Source organism: Ochotona princeps, chromosome 19, assembly GCF_030435755.1.
Source record: "Ochotona princeps isolate mOchPri1 chromosome 19, mOchPri1.hap1, whole genome shotgun sequence".
Classification (NCBI taxonomy): domain Eukaryota; kingdom Metazoa; phylum Chordata; class Mammalia; order Lagomorpha; family Ochotonidae; genus Ochotona; species Ochotona princeps.
The window spans coordinates 40598160-40614515 of record NC_080850.1 but is presented as its reverse complement, the minus strand read 5'-3'; the positions used below and the strand labels follow the sequence as shown (position 1 = coordinate 40614515).

Genomic DNA, 16356 nt, shown 5'->3' with positions numbered 1-16356 from the left:
CTCATCATCTTTTTCATCATATCTTAAATTATGAAGAAACTTATTTAAATTCTCCCTTTCCTAGCCAAAACACATTTTAAAGTGAAAGAAATCTTATAAAAGAATCTTTAAATTTAATCTGGCTCACTGGCTTCTAAGGAAATGACAGGCTTTTTCATTTCTCTTGCATGCGCTAGCAGCATGGCTAGAACTTAAGGAGGTGCATCCAGGGGCTGCTGTATGCTGGAGTTCAAAGTTCCCGAATTCTGGAAGCTTGGTTTTGGAATCCATCATCAGCAAATTTTGAGTCCTGAAGTTGCAGCTGAGTCTGCCTGACAAGCAAAGGCTCTATAGAAGGCAAATTTAGGGTGCCATGCTTCTTCTTTGAGGTCTTCAGAGCCAAACTGATGGAGTCGAGGGAGTAATTTAGGTAGAACACAAGGTGGGGCATGACAGGTTAAGTCATTCCTTGCAACACAGGCATCCCATGTGGGCATGGGTTTGAGTCCCAGCTGCTGCACTTTTAATCCAGCTCCATGCTAATGTGTTGGGAAAAGCAGCAGAAGATAGCTCAAGTCCCTGGATTCGTGTAACTACATGGGACACCAAGCTGAAGCTCTTGGCTTTGGCTGGGCCCACACTATTGGGGTCATTTAGGGAGTGCCCAGTAGACAGATCTCTGTCTCTCCCTCTCTTGGTAACTGTCTTTCGGATAAATAAACCTTAAAAAAAGAAAATCACACAACTTTTCTCAGGGTTCTGGGCTGGAGCTTCCCTTAACACTGTTGAGAGGGAAGAGGAGTATTCTTGGAGTGGTCTGGAATGGGTGCTGCTGGGCTGGTGAGGGCAGTGGGCAGCCACAGGTCATTCAGGAGCCTGTTGGCCCTGGAGATTCGGGTGAGACCCAGCATGTGAACTAGATGACATGCACCCACCCACCACATCTACAATCATGTTCTTCCTTTGGTTTTGACAGCACAATGAATCCAGTTCCTCTGCTGACATTTCTCCAGAAACCACATGCCTCTCATTTGAGACAGTTTGTTCAGGAGCTCCATTAGATGTTAACAGCAAAAACACACTCTCGTGGGAGTACAGCCTCCCCAGTTTAACTTGGGAGTTTGCTCTCAGGGGAAATGCTGCCCCAGTTCCTTCTTGGGAGTTCTTGTGCTCTGCTGTGTGTGACTGCAAGTGAACCTTTGTCCGTGGAATCCAGAGAGCATTCCACATTTCCATGCCACTGTTTTCAGTAGTGGTGTGAGCTCTTTGGTGCAGAATAAATCAACACTTGTGCAAGATTGGTTTCCTCCAACTCATCTGGGTTACAAACGATGGCTGGAGTCCATCTGCCAGGCCCTATGTTTGTGGGTGACTTGTCTTCGGGACACTTGTGATTGCTGGCGTAAGGGTCTGAGTCCCTTTGCTAGGATGCGCTTTATTCCATTGTGAGGCTCAGCCTGGTTGTCTCATGTGGGCTGGGGAATCCACAGGAGCACTTCCTTCCCAGCCCCTCTCTCCTCTTGTCCTGAGTCACATGAGGTGCTCAGGAGCACCTGCAGGGACCAGGGGACATAGCGTCTCATTGAGCTGGACGTGCACACTTCCCTCCTGCAGAAAAATGATCCCCCGACAACCTGCCCACTGACCCGTTTCCCATACTGAGTTTCGGCTCATTTGTTTTCCCTGCTTATTCTCCGTGCTTGAGCCAGACAGCCTGTCAGCTCCAACAGTTGTTTAGTAAATGCTGTTTATATATAAGTATATGAGAAACAGGTCTTCGACTGGTTCACTCCCCGAACGCTCACAACAGCCCAGGCTGAAACCTTGTGGGCAGTAACAACCCAAGCACTGGAGATATCACTGCAACCTCCCAGAGGAAGCTAGAATAGGAAACATCCAAGACTCAAACCCAGGCACCTGGTGGAGTGCAGGTGTCCTACGGTGTCTTCACTGCTACGCCATACTCCTGCCTCCACTTGCTGCTTGTTGACATATATCTGGGCGTTCATTTGTTCTCTTCCACAGCCTGGGACCATGACCCAGTCTTCATGTCGCTCCCACCTTTCCACTTTTTTGCAAGGGGTAGCAAGACTGGACTAAGGCGGCTTTGGAGACACGGTAAGTGGGCTTGAATTAGAATCCCCCGCGCCCCCCTAACCAAGGCAGCGGCTGAAGGCACTGGGACACGTGGTGCTGATGATCGCAGCCCTTGTGGGAACTATGTATGTTGCCTTTGCAGCAAGCAGAGGGATTGGGTACTTGATGGCCTCATCCTACACATCCTGCAGGAAGCCTACCAGCAGGAGGGGGTGGCTGTGCCCCGCAGCTGGGCCAATGTTGGGGGTGTGGCCAGGAGAAGCCGTGGGGTGGCTCTTAACTGTCATGTCTGCCTTTTCCTCACTTCATGCAACAGTTTGTCCCTCAGCAGAGCAGAAAAGCAATACCAGAGTCTGCAAGAGGGAAGTGGGACGCACATGAGGCTAGACCCTTGTCCCATCAAATGCACCTTCTTGTAAGCCGCCATTTCCACTCTAGGTGAAGGGCCTTAGTCCTGTTCTGCGGGGCTAACAAGGCCAGAGGTGGCTGTTCATTTGCTGATTCCTCCCACAGCCATTCTCTGGGAGAATTAGCTTGGCCAGGCACAGCCTCACAAGGAACTCCAAGATGACAGAGCAAATCCTTTTCTTGAGGAATCTGCTCACCAAGCGCTGTGTCTCTGATGGGTGTCCCTGTTCTGCTGTCCCAGAGTAATTTACAGAGGCAATCTGCTAATGAAACAGTGCTATTTCTTGTCAAAATGGATGGGAACAAGTCCAACTGTCAGATAAGCCCCAGATCCCTATTTTAAATCTCATTTGTTTCCAGTGTCCTTCAAATTACTGGCAAATGTAATGAATGCTGTTTGCATAACCTAGTTGTTTAAGAGAATGCTTTCACGACTGGCATTTGGCACAGTGGCTAGGCTGCTACTTGTGATGCCTGCAGAATTCCTAGGTATGAATCCTGGCTCCATTTCCAATCCAGCATCCTGTTAACACATAGTAGGCTCACATACTTGATCCTAGCCAACTACTCGGGAGATGCTGGAGTTCTGGGCTCCTGGTTTTGACGTGCTCCAGCCCTTGGTCTTGAGAGCACTGGAGGAGCGAACCAGCCTCTACAGGTCAATCTCTCTTACTGTCTTTCAAATAAACTCAAAGAAAAAAGTATATTGTGTGTATCTGTCAGACCTTGAATGTGGACTTATCTGGGAACAGGAAAGGGGTTCCTTTCTCCACAGTCTGAGATCTGGCCTCGTCTTTCTGTCTTCCTCCTGCTGTTGCATATGAACTCTCAGATAAGACAAAGCCGAAGTCCAGTGGACTGACCTTTCCCATGCTGGCTGCATTTCAGGATGCACTTGCCCTGACACTGGAGAGTTGATTGAGTGTCCTGGGTCTCATGTGCAGGTTGTCACTGTTAGGTCAGTCAGATGGAGGAGGCTGGAGAACCTGCAAGCAGTTCAAGTGGTTCAGAGCTGTGCTGGCCTCATGCAGCCATGTGCTAATGCATCTGGGGAAGTTGAAGCTGACACAGAGGCTATGCATGCAGATCCCAACGCCTTTATGGGTGATGGGGAATAGACGGAGAATAACAGGAATTATTGCAACTGGTGATTCAGCTCTGATCAGAAAGGAAGTTTTTTTAAAAGAAGTTTTCCCTTCTTTTTACCAGAGACAGCTAACCCTGGCTTAAAATATGCCAGCTGTGGTCATGGGTATATCCTAACTTTGTACTTTCCCCCACAGATAAGCCCTCTCTGGAGACATCTTTTAAACAAAGAGCAGCGCTGTCTGCCTCTGAACCGGCTCTGTGCATGGGAAACCCCTGCTAGCCAAAACAGCTGCGAATGACACTACTGGCTGTCATTTACTGGTGTGGTGCTGAAAGATGCCACAGTCCCGCATCATTGTTTTCTTATCTTAGCTGGGACGTCCTCTTCCAGACTTGAAGGGAAAATTATGTCTGGGGAAGGAGCACACCAATGCAGTGGATTGTGAATGGACAGGAATAGCAAACTAACTTCAACAGTTTTGGTTAGGGAGTTAGGGAGGGTGGTAAGGTGGGCCTGTTCTGTTGCCAAATGGCAGGATGTGAATGCACTAGTGGCTTACGGGAAGCCTCCAAGTGAAAATAGTATTGTTCTCCAGAAGTTGGTCGGCTGAGTGGCTTACCCAAAGATTGGCCACTGGCAACAGGGAAGGCACACTGTTCCATGAATACCAGGTCACCATTGCCAAGTCCCTTGGTAAGTGCCATGCTGTGGCAGTTGCTGCCAGTTCAGTGCTGCATTGAAGGCTATCCTGGATAATGATGTGGCACAAGAGAGGCATCTGTGACCACTGTCAGTGCTGTGACATGGCAATGACATTGGAACCTTTGTCTCTGTTGTTGACAACCCACAATAGCAGTGACAGTGGAACTGCCCTGGTGCTCAAGGCCTGGGTGGGAAATGGAGAGGATTTCCGGAACACCCTTGGCAGTCACTTCCAAGTCCCTCATTGAGATCAAACACTGAGAAAATGCTTTAGCTGCTGCCAGTTGGCTGTCCTGCTTCCTCACTCCTTCCCACGTCCAGAGCCTGCACACTAATTGGATCTGAGCTGTCTTCCCACGGGGGAGAAGTCACTTCTGCAACCCTTGACTGCCACCCTGGGCCATGGACCTGAGATGGTGGCCTCTAGTCTGTCCTTGAAGATGGCCAGAATTAAAGCTCAGAGCTGCTTTGAAGGAAATGATCTGAGCCGTCAGCTGGGAAAGGAGTTGAGGAGTGTCCCAGCCAGGAACCAGGATAAGGCTGTTGGGAGCAGTTACTCTGAGCTTTTGGCTACTCTCTCCAAGCTGCGAGAGGGAAGATTGAGAAACACTGAGTTGTGAAATCAAGGCAGGCATCTCTTTCTGGGCTTCTGTTCAGAAGAGCTCCCGAGGGGCTATGGAGAGAGATGTGTCCTGACCCCCATTCACCCCCTTTTCCCCAGCCTACTCTCCTGTACAGGAGTAAGACGCAGGAGGTGGAGCAGTGGTTTGGCACACAACCATCTCTTTTTGCCTAGTGCTTCCCTGAGAAGTCTTGGCTTTTGGCACCTACTGCCTTGGTTTTCTCACTTAAGCCACCCTTTGCCTGGAGTGGCACTGAGCTTGAGAGCATGGGAGGGGATCAGGATGAGGGGAATCGGTTGGAGATCTGCTGATTGGGACAGGTCGGGTTGACCTATCCTGGGGTACTCTCCCTGCTGTGTGCACCATGTGTGTAGACTGGGGGGAGAGGGTATTTTCTGGACCAGAACAACTTAGAAGATGAATCCCATTTTTCATTTTTGTGTATAATTATATACACATATATACATATAATATATAATTATATAAGATTTATATATTTTTTCAGGTTTTATTTTCATTGAAAAGGTAGATTTACAGAGAGGAGAGACAAAGATCTTCCATCTGCTGGTTCACTCCCCAAATGACTGCAACGGATGCAGCTGAGCTGACCTGAAGCCAGGAGCCAGGAGCCTCCTACAGATCTCCCATGCAAATTTGAGCACAGCAGCCACCTCTCCTCTTCGAGCTGCCCTAATGTAGTTCCTTCTAGCATGGCTGCCACTGCATGTCCTGCCACTGAACTACCTCATATGGGTACCAGTTCATGTCCCAGCTGCTCCACTTTCCATTCAGCTCCTTGCTTGTGGCCTAGGAAGGCAGTAGAGGATGGTCCCAAACCCTGGGACCCTGCACCCAAGTGAGAGACTTGAAAGAGGCTCCTGGCCCCTGGCTTCAGATCAGCTTAGCTCCGGCCATTGCTACCATTTGAGGAGTAAACCAGCGGGTGGAAAATCTTTCCCTGTCTCTTCTCTGTAAATCTGTTCTGCCTTCCCAATAAAAAAATCTTAGAAAAAAATTAGCAGTGCACCCAGCTCCAGCAAGCATCCACATAAGGCCAATCTGCCTCCAGCCAACTTCCCCGTCCCCGAATCCCTATATTAATGGATTATTTTAAAGCAAATCCTGGATACTGCAAACCTTCTTCAAGTTGGTGATGCAATATTACTCATGAGGGTACAGATGCTCACACACACAGTGACCTGTGTCTTTCCCCAGCTTCATTGAGGTACGAGTGATAGATCAAATTATATTCATTTATGATGTGAACCATGATGTTTTGATGTATGTATACAATATAAAATTATTAACTTATTTTCCTATTCTGCAACTCTCATACCCATCATTTTTTGATGGTGATAATGTTCAAGATCAACTCTCAGCAGTTACCTGTTACACAGTGGGTTGTTAGTAACCATTGGCTGCTTGAGGAAAGATTTCCAGAGCCCATCTGTCCTGCCCAACTGAAGCTGTGCCCTTTGACCAGGATCTCTCCAATAGCCCCTATAATTTCATCAACCCCCCAGCTAATATCTCTATCAGACAAGCGCTTTTGAAACATGTAACCACAGCCACTATAGAAGTCAGTATGGAGGGTACTCAGACAACTGAGAATTTGTCTCCCAAATGACCCAGTAATATCACCCCTGGGAATATATCCAAATGAAGTGAACTCTACAAAGAAAGCAAACTGCTATCCTATATAGCAACATGATGCATAATAGTGAAGACACAGAAACTACCAGATGTCTGTCAACAGATGAACTGATAAAGAAACTGGAAAAAAAACAACAACAGTGGTATACCTACTTCATGGAATACCATAGAGCCATAAAAAAATAATTTGCAAAAAAATTGGTCCCAACTAGAGATCATTATGCTCAGTGAAATAAGCCAGTCCCAAAAGGACAAATATCATATGTTCTCTCTGATACAGCCTTCATGCAAAGAATAAAATAAACAGATATAGGTAATTAACTTATACATATGTTCTTGTAAATAAATGTATAATAGAGACTAACATGTTGGAAATTAAAGATTTGTTACAATATGCATCTCTACTTCTGAATAAAAGTAGGACTCCCAGTGAAACATACATCTTTATAGTATGATACTAGATTTTCTACCTTAGACTGTACCTACTTGCCATGAAACATTTAAATAGCAAAAAGTTAAACTTTTAACTTTTCCTAAGGGACTGCACTAGTGTGATAATCTAATAAATAAATAGATAAATAAATACATAAATAAAAGTTTTTAAAAGAGAAAAAAAACCCACATAACCAACATTCCATTGTGCCTAAAGCAGCTAATAACTCCTCCCTATGGTCTTCTGTCCAGGGCTCACATATTCTGAGTAGTCTCATGGTGGGTTTTTTGTCTTTACTTTTTATGTGTTTACTGTTGTTTGAAAGGCACACAGAGCTCTTCCATCTGCTGGCCACTCCTTAAATGGCTTGCCACTGGCACAGTCAAGCCAGGCTGAAGCCAAGACTGTGACTCCGTCCAAATTTCCTGGCTGGGAACCAAGTATTTGAGACATCACCTGTTTTCTCCCAGGGTGTGCATTAGCAGGAAGGTGGAGTTGGGAGGGGAGCTGGGCCTTGAACCATGACACTCAGATGTGGGCTGACTTGATTCTTTAGCATGCTCCAGAGGTGACTAACATTACAAACTCCTGAGTTTCAACACAGATGACGTGTAACTAGTTAACTCTGTCTGATACTCATTTTGTTTTGTGGCTAGTGGGAGCCCATTTAAGTTGCGTTCCTGTGTCTGGGATGTGGCCACAGTACTGTTCCTAGCTTTCAGATTTGACAAAGTATTCCAGATCCACCCTGGACATCTCCTGTCCCTGACACAGCATGTGACAGTAGAGTCCAGGTGAGGAGACTTAGCTCACAGGAAGAGATGTGCTTGGAGGGGACGTATGCTTTACACATGGGTCTGACCACCAATGTTGCAGTTCTCAACAGCACATGAAGAAGCCCCACTCATGCTGCCTCAACCTAGCTGCATGTGTGGAAGTGCCTTGCTCTTTGTAGCCCTAGACTGATTCCTAATCCTCCTCAGGGATGGAGCCAATCTACGAACAAGAGTTAAATCCTTTACTCCTGGCCCTGTGAGCTCCCACTGGCTTTGGAGGGAGGGATGGTCACACTTAGCCACTGTAGGGACCCACAGAGTGGCAAGGGTTGCTTGGGCCAGAGCTGCCAGCCCACACACTGTTCTGAGCATCCTTTCAGAATGCTGCATGTGTTAAGAGGGGGTTCTCTCACCACACAGCAGATCTCCTAACTCAGGGCTGTAAGTCTGAGATGTTGCCTATCAGGGCTGCGGTCTATGTTCCAGACTGCAGAATAGATCACCAATGCCCAGAGCAGAGTCAGGGATGGTTGCTGCAGATTTTCCTAATGCTTCTCCATGACAGGGGGCCCAGAATGAGCAGAGCACCCAGCTACATCATCCATACACACAGCCAGGGCCTCCAGTACCCTCAGCTGCCAATTCTGGAGCACCGGAGACTGCTGGTCCTAGGCATGGGCTGAGGGGAAGGTTGGCTGTGGAGAACATCCAGTGGCACTTTGTGTTTTAGCAACTTTAAATACAAAGGGTTCAGCAGGCTGTGTGAGCAGTTTGGGTCATCATTACATAAAGGTGATACAACCACTGGGGCAGTTTTTGGTAGCTTCCACGGCTCAGGCTGCTCTGCAATGGGTTCAGCATCACTCTCGCCTGTCCCAAGACAGACTGAAAAATAGTTCTAACACCAGTGACTCTGAGGCCCCACCCAAGTGAAAAACAGTTCCCAGTCTGCTTAGCGTGTGACTTGAAGTCCTGGCTGCCTCCTTTTTGGCTCATGAAGGGCTGACAGCCGGAAGAGGTGTCGAGGCTGTGTTCACGCAGGACACATCCACCCTGTGCCCCAGAGTCAGGAGTCAGATGACAGAAAGGGTTGAATAGACTTCAGCACTGTCATTTGTAGCAGCCCAACCCTTTCCTTCCAGAGAAATCTAGCCTAGTTGCTCACTCCGTCAGCAGAGCAAAGGTGACCCTACGGGGCTGAGGCACCAGAGACAAGATTATAGGTCACTTCCCCGTGTCCTCTCCAACCCATCAAGCCTAGGACTCCAAGGACTTCCTGAAAAGTGTGGGTGACAGGCAGATTACTATGGGGAACTGATCTTGAATCCTGCAAGTGTTGAATAAGGGAGAGAAGGTTTGCCGGGGCTGAGAAGAACATCACAAAACCCAAGGCACATTTATGGACATGTGGAAGGTGTAAGCGGAAGTAGGCCTGGGTACCACCTAGGTGCAAGTGTGGGAGGGAGAGTCATGTCCTTTTCTCTCCTCTGTGCATTGTTTCCGCATGGATGCTGCACACCCAAGGCAACAGCCCAGGGGTATCCATTCAGGTATGTTCTATCCAGGCTGGACAAGCTGCATGCAGTGTATGTGCAGGCAGGTATGTCAGCCACATGGAATTTGGCTTCTCCAGCCCTCTATGTCTCCACTGCAAGCAATGAAGCCCAGGCAGATGGGACTTAGGGAACTGTGATGAGGATGGAGTTTTCCTGAGGGCAGGGTCAACACTGAGGTGTGGCACATGGAGAGTGGCTGAGTCCAATGGCTACAGCCCCACTGTGTGCCCTCCCTCTGCTGTTGTCACAAATCAACATCACAACCACAGGAGTTAAGATCTACGGAGAATATGAGTTCACAGGGAAAAGCCATGAGACACAAAATAAGACAGCATCAAGGCACCATAACAGCACAATAAAGATAAAGGTCCTCAGATGAAATGTTATAAACTGGAAGGGGGTGGCACAGCAGTAGAGCAGGTTGATCCTTTGCCTGAGGCATTTGACATCCATATGTGTGCTGGTTCTAGTCCTAGCTGCTTCACTTCTAATTTAGTTCTCTGCTTATGGCCTGGGCCCCTGGTCCCCTGGGCCCCTGGATCCATGTGGGAGACCTGGAAGAAATTCCTGGCTCCCAGATTTGGACCAGCCCAGCTCTGGCCATAGTAGCCATTTAGGGGGCAAACTAGTGGATGGAAAATTCTCTCCCTTTTTCTGCAATTCTGACTTTCAAGTAAAACAAATAATTATTTTATTTTTGCTTTTTTTTTTTTAAAGAACATTGGACAATGTTATCTGTAGGAGGTTTGAAAAGTTACAGGAATGTTCAATAGTAATAATGATGAAAGAGAATATTAGAACATCAAGATGGACAAACAGAATAATAGAATAAGGTGTTTTTTTTGAAGAGGAATAATATGTCGGAAAGATCTAATGATAAACTTATCAATATAGCCTTGAGTAAACAAGCACCTACTAACAGAGCTAAAAGGAGAAACAAACCACCAATTATAATCAGAAAATTCTACATGCTCCTCTTGGAAGTTTAAAGATGGAGCACGAGAAAAGCAAAGAAAGGAAGATGTTTATCACATAATGGCTGTAACTTATTCATATGTGCGCATGTGGTTCATTTGCATATACATAAATCATATACGTATATATTTACAAAATCAACCAACCATTAAGCCACAGAAATGCCACAATTTTAAATATTCAGCATTATAGAGACTATAATTCTTTTCAATTAATAATTGAAACACAAAAGAATAACATTCTCCATTCCCTTTGCTTAACTGCTGAAAACTAAAGAATACTTATGAAGGATCCAGGTTAAAGATAGAAACAAGAAAAGATTTAAATATTTAGAAATAAAATTTAAACAATGAGAAATGTTTTTAAATTTGGGGAGATAAAGTAGTACTTAGAAAAAAATTCTACAGCTTGAAATCAGTTATCCAAAAGCAAAACTACAGAAACAAGTGAAATGAAAACAAAAAGGGGCAGATGCTTGGCCTAATGGCTGATCCTCTGCTTGGGACACCTACACCCCATATCCAGTGCCTGAGTTTGAGTTCTAGCTCTTCCTCTGATTCCAGTTCCTGCCAGTGTCCCTCTCAGGAGACGGCAGATTAAGAGCTGAGTCCCTGACACCCATGAAGGAGACCTAGGTTCAGCCCAGCCCAGCCCAGCCGCAGCTGCCACAGGGATTTGGGAAGAGAATCAATGGTTGGCAGATCTCCTCTCTTTTCGGTAAAAAATAAATTAAAAATTTTAAAGAACCCCAAACTGGAACCCGGAGCAATAGCCTAGTGGCTAAATTTTCACCTTGCATGTGCTGGGATCCCATATGCACTCTGGTTCGTGTTCTGGCTGCTCCATTTCCCATCCAGCTCGCTGCTTGTAGACAAAGCCTGGCTCCTATCTTCAAATCAGCTCAGCTCTCTCTCTGTAAATCTGATCTGCCTCAAAAAAAAAAAAAAAAAAGAAAAAAAAATCCCAAACAGGCTGGCACCATGGCATAACAGGCTAAGCCACCACAGACAGCACTGACATTCCATATGGGTTCCAGTTCAGGTTCTGGCTGCTCCATTTTTGATTTGGCTCCTTGCTGATGGCCTAGGAAAGCAGTGGAGGATGACCCAAGGGCTTGGGCCCCTGAATCACATGGGAGAACAAGAAGAGACTCCAGGATCCTGGCTTCAGACTGGACAAGCTCCAGCCATTGCAGCCATTTGGGGAGTGAACTAGCAGATGGAGAATCTCTCTCTCTCTGTAACATCGACTTTTAAATTATCCATACATATATATATATTTTAAATCTCCTTAAACAAGAAGAGTCTGCAGGGGTGGGGACTATGGCCATGGAGTCTGCTCACAGGTAGAGGAAATGAAGAATCAGTTCTCACTGCTAACTAAGAAGACTGTAAATATGGACATGGAAAACACAAGACCCAACTTTCTGGCATGAGAGGCACTAACCTGTGCTCTGTGCTTCAGTTCATATCCACAGATACAGAAATGTTCAAGATACTTCCAGGAATTGTGCTGTTCTTACTACATTGGATGAAGGCAGTCATGATTCAATGTTATTACTCATATCTAACTACATAAGCTAGGTTACTTAAGTAATTTAAAAAATTGACAGAATTTTAGGAATTGATGGAAAAAAAAAAAAACCTTGATGAAGGTACATAAGAAAAACAGAAAAACATAGAGCAAGTGGTGGTGGTATCTTTGGCCTAAAGGTTAAGATGCTGACTTACATTGCCCATGCTCTGTATTGGAGTGCCTGGATTCAGGTTTTACTTCTTGCCGATATGCACCTGAAAGGTAGCAGGTGATGGCTCAAGAGGTTGGGTCCCTGCTATCTGAATGGGAGATCCGCACTGAGTTCCTGCTCCTGGCTTTGACCTGACCTAGCCAGGAGCGAACCTGTGGATGGCAGCTGTTTGTATCTGTCTTATCTTTGCTTTCTTCTTTATCTTTCAAATTAAGAAAACCAGATTAGACCACATACATTTGTGGGGAAGCTTGGGCACTGTCTTTGACACTGGAGCACATGCTCCTGCTAATCGGAGTGCAGTAAGAGTCCTGAAGAGCCTGGCTACTGCATTAAGACCGGTAAAGACAGGCTTAGAAGGGATAAACAAATGCTGAATCAACAACCTAGGGTAAGTAAAACAGAATTCAGCCAAGGTTCTCCTCTACACCAGCACTAGCCAACCAAAAAAAAAGTCACAAAAGCAACCATAAAATATTTAGGTATTATGTTAATAATGGACACACAAAGAACTTATTCACAAAAGTTGAAACTCAGTAATAGGGCACAAAATATCAGCTATGGAGATGGTGCTATGCCATGATCATATGATATCAGTAAACATTTAAAAAATGCAAACTTTTGTGAGGTTAATTATAAGATCACCACAATTCCCAGAAAATTTTCATTAAGATCTTCTCAATGACCTAACAATTGTAGAATTTGTTCACAAGCATAAAAATCTTAATCAGTTTTTTAAAAAATCAAGAGTGAGGTTGACAGGGATTTGGGGAGGAGTTGCTTTATCCATCAGAGCATTCATGAGACATACACGGAGCCACAGTAAGAAAAGACACGAAGTGCAGGTCACACACATGCAGTGAAGCCATGGACTGGGCACTCTAAGGCAGACATGGGACAGGCGACTCTAGAAACAAGCAAGAAATGGGGGAGATTGTTTAGCAGATGGGGATGGACTTACTGCCTACTTCAGGGAAATAAAATTGGATGCCCGTCTTATGTGCTGAGCTTCAGTTGGACTAAAAGTCCAAGAGATAAACTTATAGATCTAAAGGGAGAAAATACAAAGCAGTAGCTTAGTGATAAAAAAAAAAATCTCGATTTCAGAAGTAAGGGTTGCAGAGAGAGAGAGTTCCCATTGCTTGTTCACTCCTCCACACACCAGGGCAGAGGTGTGTAGAGGTTTCCTGAGCGTGGGTATGGCAGGAACTGGGAGTTCAATGCAGATCTCCTACATGGACGGCAGGGACGATGACTTGAGCCATTCCTACTGCCCCATCAGGGTCTGCACAGGCAGGAAACTGGAGTCAGGAGCCAGTGCCTAGAATCAAACCCAGTCTCTTGGATACTTCCTGTTTGAAGCTCCTCCCACAAGAGGTGGGGCCTGAAACTGCTTCCACCAATAGGATGCACAGGAAGTGCTACCCAGGGACTTGCAAGTCAGAAGGTTTAAACAGACACAAGCTCTTCCCTCTTGGGGTCTGACTGAGCTACAGTGGAAAGGGAAGCCCTTGAAGTTAAGATGTCAGTGAAACAAGACCACGCTGGGGTGCATCTGTGTCTGCAAACTGTAGAGGACATTTGTACTGTCTAATTTGGTCCAAGCCAACCATGGACGGATGAGGTATTATAAGGAGGTCCTCTCTAGGACCCTCAGCTTCATTATGTCACCATAGATAAGGTTAGTTTGAGGATTAAAAGGGGATAAAAAATTAATCATTCTTTTTTCTGCTAAACGTTGATTTGAAAAGCAGAGCAACAGAAACAGATCTTCCATCTGCTGGTTCTCTCTGCAAAAGCCCGTAGCTTCCAGACTTGAGTCAGGCCAAAGCAAGGAGCCAGAAACTCCACTGGAATCTCCCATGTGGATGACAGAGGCCCAAGTATTTGAGCTATCAGCCACTGTCTTACAAGGTGCACACCATTAAGAAGCTGGACCAGAAGCAGAAGCAGGGCAGGATCCCTGACTGTCTGATATGGAATTTGGGTGCCCCAAGCAGTGACTGAATCCACTGTATCTCCCTGCCCATACACCCATCTGAAAATGGGATTTGGAAAGTGGGTAGTGAATGGCTGGCAGGAAATGCATGACACTGTACATTCGTGAGATAAAGAGCAGGGTCCTGCTGTCTGGTGGTAGCAGAGGTTATGTCATGGAGTTTTCTGGTAGCTGACTCCACAGAGGGTTGTCAGGGGTAGGGGTGAGGAGAGGGCAGGGAAACTGTGTGTCCCACCCCTACTTTATCCTGTATAGTGTTCACCTGTAGCCTTTGTAATATCCTTTGTAATAAGCCAGTAACAAACATGCTGGCTGTCAGCTTCCCCAGAATGAATGTCCCCGAGGAAATCCAAGGCCAGAAGTTTGATTACCGCATCCAGGAGTACAGCGTGGGGAGCATCAGTCGTTCTTGTACACAGGAAGCCAAGGCAACTAAAAAGTGCATGCCCTTCCCCAAAACAAACTAAAGAAATAATTGAGATATTGTGTCATAGATTAAAATGTATGATGAAGTTGACCTTGGGTATCAGATGTCCGCAGATAACGTAGAACAAAACCTTTGATCGCTCCTGTCCATTCAGTTCCTTGGTGGGGAACTGTTATCTGGGTAGTTGAAAAGTGTGTTTCTAAGGTAAGAATTTCTGAAAGCAGGAGGGCCTCCGACTTGACTCTGTGCCCCAGAATGCAGTGTTCCCACCAAGGCACTCAGCATCTGGTCTGTCACTCCTGCATTGCTCTTCTCTCTGGGGATGCAGAAAGCCGATGGACTTCTGTAGTACTAGACTCAGAGCTGGCAACGTTTGTGCTGAATTCTCACTCAGCCATAGGTCAGTATCAGGAGACACAAGGAAAACACAACTTCAATGTAATTCCCAAAACCCAAAGCAGTCAGCAATTTCAACTCCCAGAGGCTCTCTTAGAGTTCTTCTTACTCCCCAGCACAGTCTTAACAGATATTATTTAATTGTTCAAATTAGCTCTTCTTCATTTCACAAAGAATTTACAATAATGTTTTTATGGTCTTTTAAATTATTCAGAAATGATTTATTTATTTGAAAGGCAGAGTTACAGCAAAAGAAAGGGAAAGACAGAGAGATCAAGAGCTTCCACTCCACGGATTCTCTTTTCCATGTCCAGGGCTGAGCCAGATGCAAACCAGGTGCTTCATCTAGGTCTCCAAGTCGGCACACGAGCCTGAGCACTTGAGCTGCCTTCTGTTTTTTCCAGGTGCATTAGCAGGTAGCTGGTTTGAAAGTGCAGCAGCTGGGACTTGAACTGGTACCTACAGAGAATGCTGGTGCTGCAGAGAACAGCTTAAACTCTATGTTTGGCTGGCCTCGTCAGGGTCAAGTCTGACCCATCACTGTCCAAACAGGTTTGTTCTAAAATAGTCCCCAGTCCTATTCCATCTGCCAACCCAATGTGCACTCTGATTCTCTGTTATCTAGTGCTACAGCCAGCATGCCACATGGCTGCTCAGAGCACTCTGGACAAAAGTGGGCAGGAAGCCTATGCTGGTGTCATTTCCCACTGTTTTTCTTCCTCAGATAGTCCCAGCCTTGGGACTGTCTTGAGTGTGGACGGCATCAGAAGCTATCTGGAGTGTTGGAAAGACAGAGGGACACAAACAGGAAGGCTGAGGTGGGGAAGGCACGGATCAGATATCTGGCCAATGGATAGTACCCAGTGGGGAAGGAACAAGCCCTGGTAGGCAACAGAGGCTGCAGCCCCATGTGAGTCCACTTCTGCTTACTTCTACAGTGCCTGCGTGCCCTGAGCCAGATGTTTTCACTAGAGATGAAGTGACTTTGGCCATAGTTCAACTCTAAGCGACACTGCAAGGCACGGCCCCACACTTGGGCAGGAGGGGATCAGGCTCATGGAGGAAACATTAGAAACTCCTGACACAGATCATTGCTTTGTACCTAATTGAATTTTACAGTCCGTCTGCATGTTGGCTGGGTTCTTAGAGGAACTGTGGGGTTTGCATAGTTGTTCTTTATGTTCTCCCTTACGGGAGCACTCAGAAACCCCTCATCCCCAGGGATCTCAGGGCAGGGCAGGCCAGAGAGTGCAGTGCTTGGTTAAGTTGTGGCCCAGAGCAAAGAGGACAAAGCAGATAGCTGTGGTTGAGGTCAGCGGAAGCAAAGCAGTAAGCAAAAGGATCCTTCACCCGTCCCTGCCCTGATCTCTTCCTACTGCAAAAAGAAAGAAGCCAAGAAGAAGCTAAGGAAGAGTATGAGGTCAGCATGGTTGCTGGTAACTGGCCTGGCACCTGGGTGTCAGGGAGCCCAAATCAGGTATCCCTTCCTCTCAGC

The 16356-nt window shown here is 46.2% G+C and overlaps 1 protein-coding gene across 1 annotated transcript in view; it reads right to left on the bottom strand.

The window, feature by feature from the left end:
• Positions 1 to 2928: 2928 nt before the first annotated feature.
• Positions 2929 to 16356, bottom strand: part of MARCHF3 (membrane associated ring-CH-type finger 3) — a 158262-nt gene continuing 144834 nt past the window's right edge. The window contains exon 5 of the mRNA XM_058677824.1: positions 2929 to 3470. Coding sequence (XP_058533807.1) covers positions 3444 to 3470 — 27 coding nt within the window. The 3' untranslated portion in view covers positions 2929 to 3443. The remainder of the gene's footprint in view (positions 3471 to 16356) is intronic.